This window comes from Phyllostomus hastatus, unplaced genomic scaffold (genome assembly GCF_019186645.2).
Source record: "Phyllostomus hastatus isolate PE091 unplaced genomic scaffold, TTU_PhHast_1.1 phas_scaffold_78, whole genome shotgun sequence".
Lineage (NCBI taxonomy): Eukaryota > Metazoa > Chordata > Mammalia > Chiroptera > Phyllostomidae > Phyllostomus > Phyllostomus hastatus.
In genome coordinates, this window is record NW_025334041.1 from 30,768,598 (window position 1) to 30,792,596 (window position 23,999).

The 23,999-nt window shown below is 37.3% G+C and overlaps 1 protein-coding gene across 1 annotated transcript in view; it reads left to right on the plus strand.

The window, feature by feature from the left end:
* FAM133B (family with sequence similarity 133 member B) overlaps positions 1–23,177 on the plus strand; it is a 28,445-nt gene extending 5,268 nt beyond the window's left edge. Inside the window, exons 2-11 of the mRNA XM_045828598.1 lie at positions 3,783–3,880; positions 5,649–5,727; positions 9,339–9,413; positions 9,555–9,587; positions 10,016–10,078; positions 10,520–10,612; positions 12,089–12,139; positions 15,938–16,030; positions 17,693–17,740; positions 20,915–23,177. Coding sequence (XP_045684554.1) covers positions 3,783–3,880; positions 5,649–5,727; positions 9,339–9,413; positions 9,555–9,587; positions 10,016–10,078; positions 10,520–10,612; positions 12,089–12,139; positions 15,938–16,030; positions 17,693–17,740; positions 20,915–21,001 — 720 coding nt within the window. The 3' untranslated portion in view covers positions 21,002–23,177. The remainder of the gene's footprint in view (positions 1–3,782; positions 3,881–5,648; positions 5,728–9,338; positions 9,414–9,554; positions 9,588–10,015; positions 10,079–10,519; positions 10,613–12,088; positions 12,140–15,937; positions 16,031–17,692; positions 17,741–20,914) is intronic.
* Positions 23,178–23,999: the final 822 nt, after the last annotated feature.

Genomic DNA, 23,999 nt, shown 5'->3' on the forward strand with positions numbered 1-23,999 from the left:
ATGGTAGGTAGAAAATAGGGGGAGGATAAGAACAGTATAGGAAATGTAGAAGCCAAAGAATTTATGTGTACGACCCATGGACATGAACTAAAGGGGGGGAATGTGGATGGTAGGGTGTGTACAGGGTAGAGGGGAATAAAGGGGGGAAACTGGGACACTGTAATAGCATAATCAATAAAATACATTTTAAAAAAACACTAGAAAGGCAAAAAAAATTTTGATAGCTACGGTATTTTTCAGACTATAAGACACACGCACCCCAATTTGGGGGGGGATAATGGTTGTTAATGCTGCTGTTGAGTTATGTTTACATTTACATTGGTGAAATATTTATGTTATTAAATATTTTACCACATTTTTTGCTTCAATTTTTTTTTCCTATTTTCCTCCTCTAAAACCTAGATGCATCTTATGGTCCAAAAAATACAGTGTGTTTATTAATATGGTGTCTTATTTTTGGGCAACTTGCTTTTTTTTGCTTTTCACTTGAGAAATGTTAGACATCTTTCTATATCAGTTACTATAGATCTATCACATTCTTTTTAATGGCTACATTATATTTTATTTTGGGGTATACTTTAATATACTTAGTGAATCTCATTTTGGTGGCTAGTTTGGTATTTTCATTTCTCCCTATTTTAATAATTTAGTTTTGAACATCCTTGTATATATGTTTGCATTCTTTGGAACTAAACAGTTTTTACAATTTTAAACTCAAAATATTTTACCATTGAGTACTGCTAAAATTATGACATGGCACTCCTGTTTTAAAATGAAGATCTTAGCTTGCACCTTGTCCTTGCTTCTGGTTAGGGTTGTCATTATCATTAGCAGGGCCGTCAGTTCCTCTGCTGAGGCCTGTCGGTTGTCATATTTCCACACAAACTGAAATTCTCAGCAAAGGCAGTTGAATGAAATATTTGAGGGCATAACAGTTGATATCAAAAATATTATGTCATTGTCTTTAATGTTATATTTGATAATCCACATTTAGCCCTTACTCTGTAACATCTCTGACAATAGGAGTGTTCATTTCTGCCCATAAGGACGTTATGTTGAAGGCTTAACTTTTTCATCCAAGTAATCAGGTGGAGTCCAGTCGAATGAAAACAGTTCCTAGTGTGTTGTTTATAGTGGTTTTATGCTGTTTACTCTGGCAGAGAAACCTAGAAATACATAACTAATATTTGTTATGAAGGTGGAAAATGTTACTCATTTTTACAAATTTTGTGAAGTAAATGCAACAAATATGTTTTCTCCTTTAGCTTCTTTTGGGATGGTAAGTCTTAGGCTTAAGGCCTTAAAATCAACCTTGAAAATAGTCATTTTCAACCACAATTCTTTTTATTTAAAAATAGAAGAGTTTTGTTGACTTGAATTAAATTTGGAAAACTGAATATAAGAACCAAGAGGTTGAGACCAAATTAATAACAGGTTTTATATCTGGAACAAAGTCAATTTTAATAAAACATCTCTTTGCTAAACAGTGTAATTAGCAAACTTGCCTTATATTATCTCAATGTCTGTGAAAAATGTGTCTAAAAATGTGTTCTGCAATAGTGAGTGCAATATACAGAGCATAATTTATTTTTTTTGTAGATTTTTTATTGATCTAAAATACAAATAAAATAAAGTTCACTGTTTTCAACATTTTTAGGTGTATAGTTCAACAGCACTAAGTACTTTCACAGTGTTGTACACCTATCACCAATATCCATTTCCAGAATTTTTTTTTCATCCTCACCCAAGGATATGTTTATTGATTTTAGAGAGAGAGGACGGGAGAGAGAGAGAAACATTGATCTGTTGCCTCCTGTACGCGCCACAACTGGGGATCAAACCCTCAAGCTAGACGTGTGCCTTGACTGGGAATCTGACCACATCCTTTTAGTGGGCAGGGGTGACACTCCAACCAATTGAGCCACCCAGCCAGGGCTATTTTCAGAACTTTTTCATCATCCCAAACAAGAAGCCTTGTACTTTTTAAACAATAACTCCTAATCACCTCACTGCCCCAATTCATGGTAATGTCTATTTACTTTCTGTCTCTCTGATTTTTCTTTTTTTTTTTAAGATTTTATTTATTTATTTTTAGGGAGGGAAGGGAGGGAGGGAGGGAGAGAGAGAGAAAGAGAGAGAAAAACATCAATGTGTGGTTGCTGGGGGTTATGGCCTGCAACCCAGGAATGTACCCTGGCTGGGAATCGAACCTGGGACACTTTGGTTCCCAGCCCGCGCTCAATCCACTGAGCTACACCAGCCAGGGCTCTCTGATTTTTCTTATTCTAGGTATTTCATATGAGTGGAATCATGCAATAATTTGTCCTTTTGTGTCTGCCTCATTTCACTTAGCATGTTGTTAGGGTTTATCTGTGCTGTAGTGTATAGCAATTACATTCCTATGTAAGGCTGGATAATATCCCATTGTATGTACTCTCGTATATACCACATGTTATTTATCCATTCCTCTGTAGATGGACATTTGAGTTGTTTCTGCCTTTTGGCTATTGTGAATAATGCTGCCATGCATATGGTTTACAAGTATGTTTGTGCCCCTTTCAATTCTTTTTCAGTTCCATTTAGAGGTGAAGTTTCTGGGCCGTGTGGTAATTCTGTGTTTAATTTCTGAGGAACCACCAAACTTTTCCACAACAGCTGTGCCATTTTATATTCCCACCAGCAATTTGAAAGGGTTCCATTTTTCTATATATCCTTGACAATGCTTGTCATTTTCTGCTTTTTTGATAATAGCCACCCTAATGGGTGTGAAGTAACATACTGTAGTTTTGATTTATATTTCCCTAATGACTAGTGATGTTGAACATCTTTTCATGTGTTTCTTGGACATTTGTGTATCTTCTTTGGAGAAATGTCTGTTCAAGTCTTTTGTGTGTTTTTGAATTGAATTGTTTGGGTTTTTTGTTATTGAGTTGTAAGATTTCTTTATTCATTTGGGATATTAGTCTCTTATCAGATATATGTTAATATTCCTCCCATTGTGTGCATAGTGTTTTCACTTCAGTGCACATTGATGTGTGCATCAGTTTTGAAGACATCCTATTTTTTTTCCTTTGCTTCCTGTACATAATGTAATTTTGATGTTAACAGTTAATGAATAAAATTGTATTTCATATGGCACAGTACTTCCTGAGATAGAATATATAGTAGAATAAGCAATGGATTTGGAGTTAGATCCACTTAACCTTCTTTGGAACTGAGTTTCATTTGCTGGAGAGCAGTGTCATCATACTCACAGGGTTATTGGCATTTAGATGGCAATATAAAGCCCTCTTGTAGTAAGAAAAAGGTGTCATTATTATTTTCATCAAATCTCTTGTAAAAGCACATATTTCATGAAAGCATGATATTACTCATCTTCCAGACTTGTGAGGCTTAGTAATGAACCCTGGCTGGTATGGCTCAGTGGATTGAGCGCCAGCCTGAAAACCAAAGGGTCACCGGTGTGATTCCCAGTCAGGGCACGTGGCTGGGTTGTGAACTAGGTCAGGTCCCCAATAGGGGGCACACGAGAGGCAACCACACACTGATGTTTCCCTCTCTCCCTTCCTTCCCCTCTGTCTAAAATAAATAAATGAATAAAAATCTTTTTTTTAAATGAACATTAAATTTATTTTTTTCTAATGGAAATTTGGTTAGCCAGATTGTTCATGCTTATGTGGAGACAATATGCACTTACTTAATTAAAATTGTTTGATAAGTAAGTGAGCTTTTGCCTTTCTAGTGGTTATTTTAATGGAGTACATTTCTGTTCTTTCCTAAAGGCGTATATGAACCCAATAGCAATGGCCAGATCAAGGGGTCCAGTCCAGTCTTCAGGGCCAACGATCCAAGATTATCTGAATCGACCAAGGCCTACCTGGTATTTGTGAAAGAATTTACCTATTTATAAAGTTTTTAGAAATATTTAAAAGGTTACTATTGCAACTTTTATTGATTGCCAGGCATATGCTAGATATGTAATTTTTGAAGTAATATTTGATAGGTGCTTTTTTTGAATGCATGAAACACATGCATGGGTGTAAAGCAAACATTTGAGAACCCAACACCCAAGATAGCTAACACACTACCAGATATCCTTTCATACCAATCTCTTCTTTATCCCCTAAAAATGAACTTAGCCTTGCAGTGTTCTATTTTAAAAGGGTAGATTTGAGTAATCACATCCTTTGTTGAGGTGTAACTAGGTGTTAGGAAGGATAATGTTAGGTCTTGTATCTTGCTTTATCTGCTGGCTTTCAATGTTAGAATTTCCTATTGTTAGATTTTTGCTTTAAATTGATGTTTTTGGCCGTTGTTGAGTGGTGCTGTCATAGCACTGACCTTACTCTCTTTCTTACTATTAAATATCATGCTCCAACGTAACGTATAACAAGCTTCAGAGTTGAGTTTCAGACTCCTTCTAAGTGCCTCGGAAAGCTGGACAACTCCAGTTGAAAGTTGTGCTTACATATAACACAGTCCTTTGACTTAAATAGGAAGTAAGCATGTCCACCTCTGACACCATTCATGAGTGCTGTTGTTAACTATTGCAGCATAATACCATAAAATAAGTTATTCCAAAACAAAGTATATTTTGTCTTTAAAATTGAGGAGAAGGAATGAACTTTAAAGGGGATGAGCTCAAGTAAGTATATTACATGTGTGTCAGCGGTCCTCAAGAAAACTCTCAGGTTAAGTAACTTGCTAGGTCTCATAGATAGTTGTACTCAAGAGTGAGATTTATTACGGTGACAGGACACCAGCCACAGTCAACAGAGGGAAAATGTGCATGGATGAAGTCTCAGGGAGACTGGGTGCAGGCTTCCAAGGCCTCCTCTCCTGTGAAGTCACACAGGACACATTTAATTCCCTTAGCATGAGTTGTGATAACATATGTAAGATGTTGCCAACCAGGGGAATTCATAGAGAGTCTGTGCCCAGGGTTTTCACTTGGTACTGACCAGCCTCTGCCTATTAGGTGCCAAAATTCCAGACTCTCAGAAGGAATGTAAATGTTCGACCTAAAATATGTTTGTATCAACAGGCACAGTGAACCACTCTTATCAGAGATTGGTAAAGACTCTCCTAAACTCCAAGTTCCCTGAAACAGCCAGGGCTAATCTTGTAGGTAGTCCTTCCTAAGAATAAGCAGTCAAGTGTGCTGTGTTCTCTTTTTGCACATGGGTGAGATACATTACAAGATGGGTAATTTAGTAATAGAATACAGTAGTTCAAGCAAATACACTTTTGTTACTAAACCTTTGTGATATTAGGCAGATTTCTTACTTTCCCCAAATTGTAGCTTTTATCTATAAAATAATAATACTTTTTCTCAAAGGATTGTGGTGAGGGTTAAAGGAAGATGTATTTAAAACAGTGCATATAGCATATAAGTGCTCAAATGTTTCCTGTATTACCTTTTATAATCCACGTGTAGAAAAGGAGTGATTGGTGTTATCTGGTAGGCTTTACTGTGATAATTGATTCACAAAGATACAGACACAAATTTGAAATACATCAACACTGGAATGGAGGTTTACTAAAATATTGAGAACAGTTTGTTTATGAAATTTTATTGTATTTTTTGTAAGCATCCATCTCTAATTTGAATTGCTTGAAAACATATTTTTTACATTTTACTTTTTAAGGGAAGAAGTGAAAGAACAACTGGAAAAGAAAAAGAAAGGCTCCAAGGCGTTGGCTGAATTTGAAGAAAAAATGAATGAGGTTTGTAAATAGTACCTTTTTGAAAATATAGACTAATATTTATTATAAGAAGAATTAAATAACTGTTTAGTAAACCAAGGTTTGAGTCTAGCTTTTCAGGTTGAAGGGGCTCCATATATTATAGGTGTTTTTGTTTTATTGAGTACAGGTTTGTATGTAAATATATGATTTTTTTAATAGAGAAAAATCATCTCACAATAATTTGAATCATCTGGAAGTTTTCTAAATGTTAGGTTCTTTACCTTCTCTCCCTCATCACCATGCCGCCATTTTACCCTGAGATGTCCATGGTGATATTTGCTTGTTTTTGATTATGAACATATATGTAATATTTCAGCCACAATATAGATTAATTTAACTTACACTGTTTGGAAGAGGAATCTAACCATCTTTGTTAGAAAAAATTCCTCAGCCTCAGTAATAATACCTACTCTCTCTTTTTTTTTTTAAGATTTTATTTATTTTTTTTTTAGAGAGGGAAGGGGGAGAGAGAGAGAGAGAGAGAGAGAGAGAGAGAGATCAATGTGCGGTTGCTGGGGGCCATGGCCTGCAACCCAGGAATGTACCCTGACTGGGAATCGAACCTGGGACACTATACCTACTCTCTTTTTACAAAAATTGTATTTTGGCCCTGGCTACTGTGGCTCAATGGATTGAACACCAGCCTGTGAACCATAGGGCCACAGGTTCAATTCCCAGACAGGGCACACACCTGGGGTGTAGGCCAGGTCCTCAGTAGGGGACTCTCCAGAGGCAACCACACATTGATGTTTCTCTCCCTCACTTTTTCTCTCCCTTCCCCTCTCTAAAAATAAATAAAATCTTTTAAAAAATTATATTTTATTGATTATGCTATTACAGTTGTCCCAGCTTTCCCCCTTTGCTCCCCTCTACCCAGCACTCTGCACTACCTCAGGCAATCCCCTCACCATTGTTTGTGTCTGTGGGTCATACGTGTAAGTTCTTTGGCTACTCCATTTCCTGTACTGTACTTTATATCCCCATGGCAGTTCTGTAACTACCTATTTGTACTTCTTAATCCCCTCACCTCCTCACATATTCCCCCACACACTCCTCCCTTCTGGCAGCCATCAAAATGCTCTCCATATCCATGATTCTGTCTGTGTTCTTGTTTACTTACTTGGTTTTTTTAGATTCAATTGTTGATAATGTATTTTTTGTGATTTTATTATTAATAGTTTTGATCTTCTGTTTCTTAAATAAGTCCTTTTAACATTTCATATAATAATGGTTTGGTGGTGATGAACTCCTTTAGTTTTTCCTTGTCTGGGAAGCTCTTTATCTGCCCTTTGATTCTAAATGATATCTTTGCTGGACAGAGCAGTCTTGGCTGTAGGTCCCTGCTTTTCACGACCTTGAATATTTCTTGGCAATCCCTTCAGGCCTGCAGTCTGTTTTGAGAAATCAGCTGACAGTCTATGGGATTTCCCCTATAGGTAACTAACTGCTTTTTTCTTGCTGCTTTTAAGATTCTCTTTTATCTTTAACCTTTGGCATTATAATTTATGATGTATCTTGGAGTGGGCCTCTTTGCGTCCATCCTGTTTGGGAGTGTCTGTGCTTCCTGGACTTGCATGTCTATTCCCTTCACCAAATTAGGGAAGTTTTCTTTCATTGATTTTTTCAAATAAATTTCCAATATTTTGCTCTTCCTCATCTCCTTCTGGCACCCCTATGATACAAATGTTGGAACATTTGAAGTTGTTCCAGAAGCTGCTTACACTATCCTCATTTTGGTGGATTCTTTTTTCTTCTTGTTGTTCTGATTGGTTGTTTTTTGTTTCCTTATGTTCTAAATCATTGATTTGTTTCTCAGCTTCATCCATTCTTCTGTTGTATGCCTGTAAATTGTTCTTTATTTCAGTTAGCTTATCTTTTGTTTCTAATTAAATCTTTTTTATGCTGTTGAGGTCCTCACTAAGTTCCTTGAGCATCCTTATAACTAGTGTTTTGAACTCTGTATCTGATAGATTGCCTGTCTCCGTTTTGTTTAGTTCTTTTTCTGGAGTTCTGATCTATTTTTTCATGTGGGCCATGTTTGTCTCTTCATTTTGGCAGCCTCCCTGTGGCTGTTTCTATATATTAGATAGAGCTGCTATGGCTCCCTGTCTTGATAGTGTGGCCTAATGTAGTAGGTGTCCTGTAGGGTCCACTGGCACAGCCTCACCTATCATCCAAGCTCGGTACTTGAGGGCGCCCTTTGTGTGGGCTGAGTACACCCTCCTCTTGTAGTTGAGCTTTAATTGCTGTTGGCAGGTCAATGGGAGAGATTTATCCAGGCCAGTCAGTTACAAGGACTGGCTGTGAGAACTTACCACCAGCCTCCGCCCTCCGTGGAGGATCAGCTGTGCAGGGGTAGGGTCATGGTAGTCTGACATGGTCTGTAGTTGCCCACGGGGTACACAGGCTTTGGAGTTTCCTGGGTGGTGCAGGGCAAGGGAAGCCCACACCTGTGTTCTGCCCAGGGCCACCCTGCATGAGCTATTAAGCAATCTGAGATGACTGCTTCTTGTGTTGGACCTGAAGATTCCAGGTGAAGCCAAGCTATGAATCTAGGCTGGCTGCTGCTAGTGCCAGACTGAGGACCCCTTAGCAAGAAGTATGGGGGCTGGGAGTTTAGTGAGGCCAACTGTTGCTTGTTTGATAGGATTTAGAAAGTTGTGAAGCATGAGCCAAGACCAGTCATTCATATCTTGGATCGACCTGTAAATTGGGTGGGATAGAGTCTTAGGGGGTCTCCAGGGCTGGACAAACAGTGTTAGCCAAGTTGATGGAGTCAGATATGGCACTAGCCTGCCGGCTCTGTGTGGGGACAGTTCAGAGAAGGGACAATGGCCTCTGCCTGACTTTCTGTCTGGGAGAAAGCCGTCACCCAGCTCTTGCCTTGATGCCAGACACTTCACTTTCTCCCTGTATGCCACTGGTGGTCTGAAGCTCAGTGCTGGAGCTCAGAGGTATGAGTCTGAGTAAGTTCATGTGTGACTTCTTTAAGGAGAACTGCTTGGGACTCCAGAAGTTCCTTCCATTGACTCAGTCCCCACTGGTTTTTGCAGCTGGAAATTATGGGGACTTATTTTCCTGGCACTGGAACCCTGGGATGGGGGGGCCTGCTGTGGGGCCAAGACTCCTCGCTCCCGAGATACCTCTCTCAAATTTTTACCCATCACACGTGTGTGTGGGACTGGCCCATTCTGCCTCTCCATCCCTCCTACCAGTCTGGATGGATGTGGTTTCTTTAATTCTGTAGTTGTCAGACTTGAATAAACTTGTTGGAGTTGAATGAACTCAATTTCCAATGGGTCTAAGTGATGGCGGTTCTAAATTTTCATTGTAGTTTTGATGATAATACCTACTCTCAATGTACAGGATATACAGTGGAGAATTCCCATCCCTTATTATCCTGAGAAGAGCTGGTAGAGGTTCTCTTTGTGGAGAGGAAAGGATTCTGGCACTTGGAATAACTTCTGTATTTAGAGGCTGGGATGGGTGAGAGGCTGGAGGAAAGGAAACAGTGGCTCTCTTACACTTGTATATTAGGTGTATTAGAAGGGGATAGATGTCCTCTGATGGTGTTTATAACCCTTTTGCAGAACTGGAAGAAAGAATTAGAAAAACACAGGGAGAAATTATTAAGTGGAAGTGAAAGCTCATCTAAAAAAAGACAGGTAATACTATTTGTACTTTATTACTCTCCTGAATCTCACAGTTGGCTTTCATAATACTGCTTTATGCTATTATTAGTATACATTTCAAATTTCACATCAGCTTTCTTAGATTTGTACCTGTTTCTGTTTGTTTGCTTTTAGAGAAAGAAAAAAGAAAAGAAGAAATCTGGTAGGGTGAGCAAAACTTTTCCATTTTTCTAAATATTAAAATTAAGAGCCTACCAAAAAAGTAAGAATCATTTGTATGGCTTGTATGCTAACCCTAGATGGGTCAGAGAGCCTGGAGGTCCTTTAGTAGCTACTGGGTGCTTACGTTCTATTGCTGACATAAGAGATGGGTGCCAGCCTGCTTTTACAACCTGGTACTGCCGCATTGCTGTTAGAGAGGGAATTGCCATTACTTCGTTGAGCCTTTTGTTTTTCCTTTTATTTTAGGCGGGGGTGGTGAGGAAATGTGACAGTTGACTTTTAATACTTAAGTTTTGCGAAGATGGCACTTGTTTCAGGATACTAGCTTGATTTTGTTAAGTATTTGAGATACCTAGTAAAAGAAAAAAAATTCCTGCATCTCACAAGCTTTAATTGTTTTGTGCTTGGTCAAGTATTCATCCTCTTCTTCATCAAGCTCTGATTCTTCCAGCAGTTCTTCAGATTCTGAAGATGAGGTAAGGTTTGCCTATAATGACTCATGAAATATGTGTAATTTCTTTATGAAATACCAGTTAAAAATGTTTACTTCTAGGTTTTTATTAGTTTTCTATAACTGAGAGCACTGACACAAATAAACACCTAGATAGTTAAGTATTGGTGTATATATTTTTTAGATTTCAGAATTTGTCATGTTCATTTTTAAAATATCAGAAGAATTGGATTTGAATAATCTAAAATTCACTTTGACTAGATGCTAAGAATGTTGTGTGACTCAAATCACATGGCTTTTTTTCTTTAAATAAACCAGAAAAGTGGTATGTTACATTTAAAATATGAAGTGAATCATGTTTATGAGCTGGTTCTTTCGTTAACTTTATTGATAAAGATATATTTTAAAAATGTAGTGATTAATTTTTTAAAAAGAAAGCAAATGTTTCTAAAAATGTTTTATGTAGGATAAGAAACAAGGGAAAAGGAAAAAGAAAAAGAAGAACCGTTCACATAAATCTTCTGAAAGCTCCATGTCAGAGACCGAGTCAGACAGTAAGGTAAAAATTTTTGAATTAGCAACATTTTGGAGAGCAAAAACATGTAATGAGGTTTTTCTTTTAGTTTCGCCATCTTAAAATTGCTCTCTGTTTAAAAATAAGATACTGTTTTTTATACACTATGTTGTTTTGTGCCACTTAATGCTTTACATGTGACATTTAATTGTTCTCCAGATACTTCCACGCATCTCTCTCTCTCAGCATTTCCATAACAGCCTTATGATGAGTCTGGCAGGCATTTTTGTTTCCTATTTTCATAAAGAAGTCATAGTTCAGAGAAAAAAGTCTTACTTGAATTTATATAGCTGTTATTAGAATTTGAGGTTGAATCTGTCTTTTACTAGCTGGTCCAGTGTCTTTTCTACTATACCTGAGTCTGTTCTGTACTACCTAGAATTGTCTGACACAATTCACTCTCAAACATAAGTGATCAGAAGAAATACATGCATGTTACAATAAAAGTGAAGGTTCTTGGGCCTCATTTTCAGAATCTGATTTAGTAAGTGATTAGGCTCAAGAGTCTACATTCTTAACACATGTCCTCAGTGATTCTTACACAGGGGTGTCCATGGACCACAGTTGAACAAACAAATGTCTTAGGGTCTCAGGAGAACAAAGCAACTTTATTGTTTTGGGGCAGATATCTACTCCCCTAGTGAGATTTCTTCTGACAGAATGCCTGGTGTCTAGGAAGTAGTCAGTAAATGTTCAGTTTTTTCATTGTTTTTTAAAGCAGAAGAGCCAGTCTAATGATTCTGATAGCTAACATTTATTGAATGCCTACTACATGTTATGCACAGTTCTAAGTACTTGACATATTAACTCAATTCTCTCGGCAACCCTATGCAGTAGATACTTGTTACCACACTTTATGGATGTGAAAGGTGCAGGGATGTTTAATAGCTAAGCAAAAATTCTTACCTCCCATTCTTAAAAAGAGAGTAGAGAAATCACATTGGTAGATGTCTAGGCCCAGAGGTAATTGAACTCCAGTACTTATGACTACCACAGGCAAAAACAGGCAGTGGCATAAAGTCACATTAAAATAGATCATGTGGTTATCACAGACAGTATCATTTCAGGTGCACACAGATTAGACATACAGCCAGATAAACTAAGTAACCTCATTTTCTTACAAGTGTGTGTGCATATATATATATATATATATATATATACACACACACACACACACACACACATACATACATACATATATGTGTGTGTGTATATATATATATGCACACTTGTAAGAAATTCTTATATTTCTTACAAGTATGTGTATGTATATGTGTGTGTGTGTATATATATATACACACACACACACAACATACATTTCTTTTATATTTTTAAAATCAAATTCCAGTATTGAAGTAAACTTTTCTCAGTCATAGAGCAAATAACCTTTTTGGTATTTTTGTTATACTGTTATGCTGTATCTTTCATATTTAAAGTTGATACATGTATATATCTGTTTAGGATAGTCTGAAAAAGAAAAAGAAGTCAAAGGATGCAACTGAGAAAGAAAAGGTAATTATAATTTTATATTGCCTTAAGATAGTCTGTCATACAATACTTCATTTACTTCAAGAAGTAAACAATAATGTGCCCTGGCTGGTGTGGCTCAGTAGATTGAGAACCAGACTGGGAAGCAAAGGGTGACCAGTTCGATTCCCAGTCAGGGCACATTCCTTAGTTGTGGACCAGGTCTCCAGTGGGAGGCAACCATACACTGATACTTCTTTCCCTCTTTCTTCCTCCCTTTTCCTCTCTCTAAAAATAAATAAAATATTTTTAAAAAAACAATAATGTATTCTCCTTTTTAGCTGAGATTATTTATTTATTTATTTATTTGCTTTTATAGCATTTTGTATTGATTTAAGGAAATAATTGGATTCATTATTGAAGATAAAAGATCAAAAGAGTATTTCTACAGAAAGTTTGAATTTTTGTAGTTTAATGGATTATCTCAGATTAAAAATCCAAGGTAATGGAGATCAAACATTTCCTTTGTTTCCTCCAATTATTTTAAAAGGAAGTACTTTTAATTAAAGAACATGGTCTTCTGGTTCAAATTGAATATACCATAGATACATTTTGAAAAAAAAACTTTTACTGCTGTTAGTAGATATTTTATCTTGTGATTCAACTATAATTAGTGCTAAATTTATGTCTACCCATGTCTCTGATTTACATTTTAAAATCTTATTCTAATTATTAAAAATAAAGCAATTATTACTAAAAGAAAACTACAAACTAGTGTCACTATATTTTACTACGTTTTCACATCATTTTTTAAAATGGTGGTGAAATTCACATAATCCGGACTTCCAGCCAAGATGGAGGTGTAGGCAGACACACTGTGCCTCCTCCCACAACCAAAATAAGGTCAGCAACAATTTGGAAACAAGATAACAACCGGAACTAACAGAAAATTGAACTGCATGGAAGTCGGACAGCCAAGGAGTTAAAATATACACATTCATCCAAACCAGTAGGAGGGGTGGAGTCGGGAGGCCGGGCAGAGAGGGGTCTTGGCACAAAAAGGGGTGGCACTGGGTGCCTAAGGCATCCCAGGCACAAGACCACAGTGGGCAGACCTTGGGCACACAAGCGGCAGCTGGCAGATCCCGGGTGCAGGGTGGCAACGGGAAGACCCAGCGAGGCAGTGATTGTGAAGCGAGGCACTGCAAGCAAGGTGGCTGGGTGACCACGCAGTCCCACATTCTCGAGCAGATAAACCAGGTGAGGCTGGGCAGCAGGATAGACCATGCAAACCAGGGTCCCAGCACCAGGAAATCAAGCCCCGGGACACTGATTGAAAACACCTGTGGGGGTTGAGGCTCAGGGAGAGACTCCCAGCCTCACAGGAGAGTGCATTGGAGAGACCCGTGGGTCCTAGAACGTGCACAAGCCCACCCACCCAGGAATCAGCACCAGAGGGGCCCCGTTTACTTGGGGGAAGCGGCGGAAGGGACTGAAATCCGACAGAGCGGCGCAAGTGCCATTGTTCCCTCTAGGACCCCGCTCCCACATACTGCGTCACAACCCAGCCACCAGGATGACCAGCCCTGGTGAACACCTAAGGCTCCACCCCTCATACATAACAGATGCTTGACAAAACAAAAAAAAAAAAACAAAAAAAAAAAACTATGGCCCAAATGGAAGAACAGATCAAAGCTCCATAATAAATACAACTAAGTGATGAAGAGATAGCTAACCTATCAGATGCACAGTTCAAAACACTGGTGATCAGGATGCTCACAGAATTGGTTGAATTTGGTCACAAATTAGATGAAAAAATGAACACTACACTAATTGAAATGAAGGAAAATGCACAGGGAACCAATAGTGATGGCAAGAAAACTGGCACTCAAATCAATGGTGTGGACCAGAAGGAAGAAACAACTAAACAAAAGAATGAAGAAACAAGAATTCAGAAAAATGAGGAGAGGCTTAGGAACCTCCAGGACATCTTTAAACATTCCAACATCCGAATTATAGGGGTACCAGAAGGGGAAGAGGAAGAGCAACAAGTGGAAAAGTTATTTGAACAAATAATGAAGGAGAACGTCCCCAATCTGGCAAAGGAAATAAACTTCCAAGAAGTCCAGGAAGCTCAGAGTCCCAAAGAAGTTGGACCCAAGGAGGAACACACCAAGGCACATCATAATTATATTAGCAGAGATAAAAATGAAGGAGAGAATCCTAGAAGCAGCAAGACAAAAGGAGACAGTCACCTACAAAGGAGTTCCCATCAGCCTGTCAGCTGATTTCTCAAAAGAGATCTTACAGGCAAGAAGGGACTGGAAAGAAGTATTCCAAGTCATGAAAGGCAAGGACCTACATCCAAGATTACTCTGTCCAGCAAAGCTGTCATTTAGAATGGAAGGGCAGATAAATTGCTTCTCAGATAAGGTCAGGTTAAAGGAGTTCATCATCACCCAGCCTTTATTATATGAAATGTTAAAGGGACTTACCTAAGAAAAAGAAGATAAATAACATGGATAGTAAAATGACAGCAAATTCACAATTATTAACAACCACACCTAAAACAAAAACTAAGCAAACAACTAGAACAGGAACAGAACCACAGAAGTGAAGATCACATGGAGGGTTAGCAACAGGGGAGTGGGAGGAGCAGAGAGGGGGAAAAGGTATGGAGAATAAGTAGCATAGAAGGTAGGTAGAAAATAGACAGGGGGAGGGCAAGAATAGTATGGGAAATGTAGAAGCTAAAGAACTTATGTCACATGGACATGAACTAAAGTGGGGGAATGTGGGTGGGGGAGGATGTGCAGGGTGGAGAGGAGTGAAGAGGGGGAAATGGGACAACTGTAATAGCAAAATCAGTAAAATATATTAAAAAAGAATGTACAGTGCTGACAACAACCACCTTGCTCTAGTTCCAAAGCTTTTTCATCATCCCTTTGAAAACAACCTGTTAAGTAATCAGTTCCCATTTTTCCTTCTGCCCATCCCCAGGTACCCTCTAATCTGCTTTCTATCTCTATGAAGTTGCGTATTCTGGATATATCATATAAAAGCAGTTCTACAGTATGTCACCTTTTGTGTCTGGCTTTTTTCCACTTAGTGTAATGTTTTCAAGGTTCATCCAAGTTGTAGCATGTATGGTGGGAACCCCCCAAAATCTGGAATTTATATATAAAACATGTATTTATTCTTACATGTGTAGTACTTCAGGCACCTCCAAAGTACTCTCCATTTGATGTAGTACAACTACCAAGATTTTTTTCCATTGCTCAGTTTTTTAACTCGTTGATTTTTTAAAGATTTTATTTATTTTTAGAGAGAGGGGAAGGGAAGGAGAAAGAGAGGGAGAGAAACATCAATGTGTGGTTGCCTCTCACAATGCCCCCGTACTGGGGACCTGGCCTGAAACCAAGGCATGTGCCCTGACTGGGAATTGAACCGGTGACCCTTTGGTTCACAGGCCGACACTCAATCCACCAAGCCACACCAGCCAGGGCAAAAAATGAATAATTTTTATGGTAATTTTAAGAATTGTTAATAAAGCCCTGACTGGTGTGGCTCAGTGGGTTGGGCATGGGCCCACCCACAAACCAAAAGGTCATCAGTTCAATTCCCAATCAGGGCACATGCCTGGGTTGCAGGTCGGGTCCCTGGTTAGGGGTGTGTGAGAAGCAGCCAGTCAGTGTTTCTCCCCCTTTTTCTCTCCCTTCCCCTTTCTCTAAAACTAGGTAACAAATTAAAAAAGTGTAAATGTTGCTAGAACGTGGAAACAAAATTTTCATGGTATAGTACTGTATCTTTTTGAGTCATGATACATGTATTTTTTTTAAATAGGACATTAAAGGACTTGGCAAAAAGAGAAAGATGTATCCTGAAGATAAACCTTTATCATCTGAGTCCTTATCAGAATCAGATTATATTGAGGAGGTATGTATATGGTCAAATCTATTTTCTTTAAAATGTTCAGTTATTTGATTTATTAATATTAATTGAAAAAGATATTTTATATGTACTTGATTTACTGTGAAGTATGATGTACTATGAAAAATAAAAAGAAGTTGTACCATTTCAGAATAAGTCTTGTCTTTATCACAATTATATTACTATTATTTTGATAATTAGCCATATTCTCAACATACCTTTCCAATCTGAGATATGTATATTATTTTTACTCTTCTAACCTTTCCTTCTTAAAAATTTTTTACCTTTATTAGATTTTTTTCATTACATCTAGTCAGTCCCCTTAGACCGCCCAGCCCCCAGCAGTCTTTGAATATTTTCTTTTTATTGTACTACTATTTTGACTACATGAAAGATGCTGTGTGATGTATTGTGTATTGTGTATTAAAACCCAGCATTTCCTTGTTTTTGTTTGGAACTGCTTTTTAGGGAGTAGAGAGGTGGTGAGAAAGAGCAGGAATACTGGTGTGATTTCACTTTTTCTATCTGTACAGTGAAGGAGTAGGATGAGACATCTATAGAGTCCTTTTCAGCTCTGATACCTCTGTCTTAGATTTTGTACTCTCTTGGAATTAGAGTCGATTTTTACTTAGTTTGGGGTCTGTAAGTTACCATTTTTAAGTATTTCTTGGAATTGGTTTCCTCGTTTGTAAAATAGGGCCTGTTACTCTCATTTTGTAGTAGTATTTTGTAATGCCCCTGAAACGAACTTGTAGTTTTTATAGAAATATATATTTTATATATATTTAGCTTATACATTTTTATATTTCTATCCCCTAACAGAAATAGAAAAAATCCAAAAAAATAACAATGCATGATTTTTATTAAATTATATTTCAATATGTAATTTCTTGAGAGTGTATCTTAAAACCCTGTACAAAAGACTTCGTGTTCATAGTACAGTAAATTTAGCTTCTCTGTTATAAATAGGTGTGACTGTCTGGCGGGCTGCTCAGAAGCCATGTCAGGGCTGCCCTGGACAGCGGGTGGCAGCATCTTCTGTCTTGGCCTGGCCAAGTGTGGGCGCAACACAGCTGCTCCCACTCCAGTCATTGCTATGACAAGAAAAACAAAAAATAATAATGTTATATTTGGAGTTAACATTAAATACACAGTAACTTTAGCAACTTTGGATTTAATCAGTTGGATTATACTGAGTACACTGTATGTATAGTTGTTATTCACTGAACACCACAGAGTTAGAGAAGGACCCACTCCATTCCAGGCACTGCCCCTGCCATGTTACAGGTGATGAAACTGAGAGTGACACGTAGCAGAGGCAGGATTCAGAGCTTGTTTGGACGGTTGGTTGGTTGGTTTGAGAGCTCATGTTTTTTTGTCCATTGTACCTCACTGCTTTCTTAGGTGCTGAAAGGGAATATAAGAAGAGCCCTTTAGAGATTTAAAGTATTAATTTCTCTCTCTTTAAATGTATTTTATTTAATTCTCATTGTGATATAACAGAGCTTTAAGGTAAATAAGGCATTTAAAATGTTATTTGGTTGTCGAAATGTTTTTACAGATAAATTATAAAGATACAAAGTATGTTAGGGAGTGAAAAAGAAATGCCTTAAGTACAAGTTACATGTTTGTCTTCCATTCTCCACAAACACTTAAACTTTTTTTTAGGTACGAGCGAAAAAGAAGAAAAGCAGTGAAGACAGAGACAAAGCAACAGCAAGTATCACTTACATTTTTACATGACAACAGTATAGCTGTTTTTATTTAATATAAAATGAGTCATGGGTAAAGAAAGCATGATTGCATTTACTAGGACCAAGTAAATACTTAATTATGGTGTTTGGCAGCTTCACTTAATGGGTTGGAAAAAGTTGAATTGGCTCAGGAAAAAGGAAGAATACCCTGGTTGCAAATATGGTCTGTTTCCATTTCAGTATTTTACTGTCAGAAATATAAGCTCAAACTTTTGTTTGATTTTCTGAAGGTGTAATAATATGAAAGATGATATTAAAGTATGATGATTCCCTCTGTCTTCAATAGTAGTTACTTCCAGATCAGCCAAACCTGATATTAACAGAAAAAGCCTCTCTAAACACAATCCTTACTCTTGTGTTTAGAGAATAATAAGCCAATAGTAAGCCAGAATGTGACAACATAAATGATTTCACTAATAAAGATTGTTCTTTTGATCATTTCTAAAGCCAGCTCTGCTATTATGCAGATTGAGAAATGGGAAAGGAGACCAAAGGAAGAGGAAGAAAAGGGAAATGGAAGTGGTACTTAAATAAGAAGCAGACCATCCTAGAGAAAATGAATACAGATTATCAAAGAGTAATGTGGATCATATCAGCAAAGTAACTTAGGAGCACTCAGTATAAGTATGGACTTTGGCCTTTAAAGTCATTTTCTTAGGGAGAGGTAAAATAAAAATGAGACCCACATTATTTGTAGATTTGAGGGTAATTCCCATAATTTTCCTAGGTCTTAAAATGAGGGTCCTTCTCTGATAAGAAGGTTCACTTGGTAATGTATGATTTGATTCAGAATTAACATTTTATATGCCTTCTAGTCCAAGGTGACACTTAAAAGACTTTTGAATGGAAAAAATAATTTGGACAAAGACTGCTTTGGTCTTTGGCTCAGACTGATTAATTAATTAAGATAAAGGTTAACACTTTGGGTAATTCTGATTTGTATTTGCATACTTCCCTGTTCTGTGCATTTAGCTGGCATACATTTATTAAGCTCTATGCAGGCACTGTGCCAGGTGTTGAAACAGCTGTTTATAATAGAGTACAAGAAAAGAGGGTGATACATGAGACAGTGACTTCAGTGAGGGAAAGCCTCTATGAGGAAGTAAAATTAACCTGAAATCTGATTTACAAGAAAGGGTCAGCCATGTGAAGATCAAAGGAAAAATATCTAGGCAGAGAAGAGCTGAGGACGTATACGGGAATGAGTTTGAGGACCTGGAAGAAGTGAAGCTGGGCTTTTACCTGGTAGACAAAGAGGAGCAGTACACAGTGAGGCTGGGAAGTAAGCGGGGCTCATATCCCGCAAGAGTGTTTGGGTTTTAATCAGAATGTAATGGGATGCTGTTTTGAGGGTTTTGAGCAAAGAAGTGACCTGAATCAACTTTACTTTTTTATTTTATTTATTATTTTTTTAATATTTATTTATTTTTAGAGAGAGGATAAGGGAAGGAGAAAGAGGGAGAGAAACATCAGTGTGTGGTTGCCTCTTGTGTGCCCCCTACTGGGGAGCTGGCCTGGAACCAGCCACATGCCCTAACTGGGAATCACACTGGTGACCTTTTGGTTTGCAGGCCGGCGCTCAATCCACTCAGCCACACGAGCCAGGGCTCAACTTTACTTTTTTAAAAACTGCTTTGGCAGAGGAGCTGAATGGACAGAGGTGAGGACTGTGTTGTTATTACAGTGGTAATCATGGAGAGGGATCGACATGATGGGCTTGAGATGTGTTCTGGACTTAAGTGGTAGGACTTACTTGGTGCTTTGGATGTGAAGAATAGAGTTAAAGCAAAGGGTAGAGTCAAAGATAGCTTAGATTCTTTGGCTAAAGTAAAATGACAGATTAGTGATGCCATTTACTAAGATGGGTACAAGATGATTTGAAGAGAGAAATTAAACATTTTTATGATAATTTGGGGTGTGCATATTAGCCAGGTGGAGGCAATAATGAGGCACTTGCAGTCTTATGCTCAGAGTGAAGTGGATATAAAGATTTGGTTTGTAAGTGGCATTTAAAGTGTGTGACTGGGAGATCATGTGCAAGAGAAGGGAAGGAGGCCCTGAAAAGTTGAGCAGAGGAAGAACCAGTGAAGGAAATGAAGAGCTCGTTGTGATAGAAGAAAAGCAGTGGAGTGAGGTTATCATGGAAACCAAAAAGAAAAGTATTTTAGAGAGTGGTCAGCTGTCCTTCGAAATGTAATCTAAATGCAAAACTTACTTTTAAACGCCCAAATACAAGAGTTTGGACTGGGCTTGTAGTGAAAAGAATGATGACCGCTGAGAGCCACAGAGTGGCAGAGACCTTTGAGAGAGGAGGGAGGACTGTAGAAAGCTCTAATAGATAAAGAAAAGGGTAGGAAACTTTGCTTTTACTACCCTTACGTCTTTTTTCTTGCCTTTTATTTTCTTTTCCTGAACATCAACAACATCATTTGATACCACCTTTCCAAGTGTCTGTTCTAAAAGTGCAGTCTTCTTTTCTGTGTCTGAAACACTCCCAAAATTCAGAGATCAGTAAGATTCTGGCTCCCCTTACCCAGTGACAGTTGGACGACTTTTATTAGGCTTCCGTGGCATTTTCCTCTGACAGTCAAGTGTTTGTCTTAATAAGCCAAAGAAGACTTTCCAACTACACATCAGTATTTCGTGCCAGTCAGTTGTTAACCTAAGTGCTCCCAGTCTAAGCAGTACATAATATCTGTGTTTCTGTTTGCTTAAAAATAGCAGGTTTCATATATGTCCTCTGAAAACCATCACTTTGCATAAATCACTGTTTTGCTGTGGTATGGGGATTCCTTGGCAGTACCTACAACTATTTTACCTTTGGAAATTAAATAAATGAAAAATAAGAATTGATACCATGATTCAATTGAATTTATTTTCTACACGAAATTTAGTTAACAGCTACGTTAATATGATAATGACTTAAAGCTTTTCCTTATTTTGAAAGTTTATAAGCACTGTTCATCCTCATGATACTGATTATTGATGCTTTTCAAGAAATGTCTTGAGTAGCTTACTTGGTTGTGTGGATTGTTTGAAATGACTATGTAGTAGCTCAGAAGTACCTTAGTAAACAGGTTGTTTCTAATTTGCATATTTTCATGTAGAAATGTCTAACATGGGACTATCTTTACAGGAAAAAACAAAAAAGAAAAAGAAGCATAAGAAACACAGTAAGAAAAAGAAAAAGAAGGCTGCTAGTTCGAGTCCTGACTCACCATGACATTAGAAAAAATCAGGATTCCCTTATAAAGTGCAATGTCTGAGGAGATCTCAACTGTGAAAATAATGACATATTTACTAAAGTGCATGAATATTGTTGTTTCTAGCATTATTCCTGGACTGTTCAGTAGCCACTCAGAATGCCGCTGTGTGAAAGGGCCATAATAGTTGCCTGCTGCCTGAACATCTGTCTTTTTCTCTTCCACTGCTTAGTAACTTTGGGAGATAATACACTGCAGTCATACTAGTGGTTGTTATTTGGGAATAAAGTTAATATTTTTGACTAGAGGCATCAAATGATAAATTGACAGAATTTCAGTCTGGATACATCATTAAGATGTACACAGAAATGACCAGATGACTCTAACATTTTTGAAGTAGGGATTGCATTGATATTTCAGTATCCTTACTCTGTAGATAAGTGTATTTTAATTTTTTCCCCCTTGTATACTTTTATTATTTACCTGGGGAAGGAACTTTCAAGGGTTGGGGTGGTTTGCTATTTTCTTTAGCAGAATAGTGTGCCTTTTATCCTCATACATCCTATTTTTGTGGACACAGTAGCCATGCTTCATGGGGAGGTCAGAGCTGGGTATGGCAGTCCTGCGCTTCACTGAGGTTAGTAACATCCTTGGACTCTGCCGTATGCTGCTTTGAGTGATCCAGAGAAATGGCCTTTTGCAGCTCGAGAAAGCCCTGGAAGCTCTGGGATGTACCTCCACTTCGATAATACTGAATGATTGTTAGTATTAGAATGTGTTATAACATTTGAATTAATTTTGACTATACTTTGGCTTTGGAGAGGAGTCATTTCAAATAGACACTGGTACTTTTTGAACTTGATAGCTAAAGATTCTAAGATGCATGTTTTATACTGTTAAGTTTTAACCAGTCAGGAAAATTTTATGTAACCAGTGATAGTTATTTTTTGTATGAATTTTGTTTAGGCTGTAATGTTTAGCTTTTATTAACTTTTTATTCTTGCTATCTTAAATTCCTTACTGCATTTAATGGCGTTCTTGCCAAGATATTTAGCATGTGAGAAGCAGGTTTTTTGTTTTGTTTTGTTTTGTTTTGTTTGTAACAGCTTCATATTGAAGCTGAGATTTACCATATACAAGTTGAATGGCAAGTCTGTTATGCTGTGTCTTGTTACATAAAGCTCTTGCCAGAATCTTAGTAAGTATAACATTTTAAAAGTTTTGTCTTTGTATATTCATAAAAAAATTATGACAAGTTAAACTTAATTGAGAATGACATTATTGCTCTTTCTGTGTCATTTTACTAAGATTTTGTGCCTCATATCTCCTGCTGAATTGTTTACTAGTTAAAAGGGATTGATAATTCAATTTCACTTTACATTTTTATATAATCAGGTAACAAAATATAATTTGATGTATAATTTTGCCTGCGTGATAATTATAGTGTTATATGCACAAAACATTTTGGCATGACAAGAGGCTAAATAAATAGCTATTTTACTTAAAAATAGCCAAGTTCTTATCAACTCCCTTTGAGTCACAAGTAAAGTTACAATGATTAAGAAACACTACTAGGTGTTAAGTGGTAGGAGGATAAGACATGTCTTCAAGTTTTAGCTGTAAAAATAACACATTTCTTGGTTAGTTTCCTTAAATTTTATGCTTAGAGCTTCCTACTCTTACCTAATAAAAGACATCTATATGTTCTTGAGTACACAGTAAGTTTGAGGGACATTTTGCATCCAGAAGGAAGTTTCTCAGAATTGTTCGTGCAGATGCTAAAAGATGAAGTTTATCAGTTTATTTGTTGATCAGTTTTGCTGTGAACATAAAAGTGTACCTTTGCAGACTGGCCCAGTACACGATGATTGTGTTCCACTAACAGCAACTGCTTATTTTATAGACTGGGGAAGAAAGAGATTTAGCAAGAAAATTATACTGTTTCCAGACCATTGACTGTCTGGGAGATAACCCTTTTCATTGTTTCTCTTATGGTAACCTTAACATTCTCCTAATAAGTTGTGGGAAGAAAACTTGACTGGTGATGTTATATGCAGGTCCACATCTCTGACTTCCCCCCTCCACCAGATCACCCCTTTTCAACACAGGACATGTTATTTGGGTAATTGTGCCAGGGTAACTGCAACAAAACTGATGAATGTCTACATAAAAAAAATTGAATTTATAGCAATGCTACCTCTTTCTGGTTGTTTTGGATTTATTTGGTTGTCCTTAATATATTTAGGTGTTTTAAATTCATAAGAGTGTTCTGAATTTATTTTATCAAGATTATGGGTTCATACTTTATTAGTCAAGCTGTGCTTTAAAAACCTGTTGCTCTGGAGAATAGTAGACTAACCTCAGAGAGACTAAGAACAGTTATTCTTCAGACTTAGGTGACAGGTTTCACTTTTTAAAAGTTACCAGTTTTGAACTTAAAATCTATAAAAAAGTCTTAAGAAAGCTTTTTGTTCCCCATTTGTATTTGCCTTATTTTAAAATTTTATATTTCATTAAAAACTTACTAAAAATTTAGTGCCCTAATTCCTAAAAATTATGTTAGTACATTATAATTTTTGCCTTACCACAGTGAAGACCAGCAGACACACCAGAAACTACTTGTTCTCTCTACTGGGATTCGAAAATGGACAGGACTTAAAACCGTAGTTTTTTGGCCACCTTTGGCATAGTTACATGTTTTCCCACTTGTTAGTCAGATACAAGTTGGAGGAGTGAAAGTGGGATTTAGCATTTCTCTAGAGACGCCCAGATTGAAGCCTCCGCTTGGATATCATGAGAAGGTACTTGGTTTGAACTTTCAAATGAGGTCATATAGCCTTTGAAGGAAATTGTATGGTCTGGGAAATTATTTTATTTCAACTAAAAGATTAAGGCCTTTATAATCTTATTTAGTTTTGTGTTCAAATAGGAGGGAAATATTTTCAACTATAGAATTTATGCTGAGGAAATACAAATGACAACATTAAGTACCACTTTAACTGGTGTTTAGACCCAAAG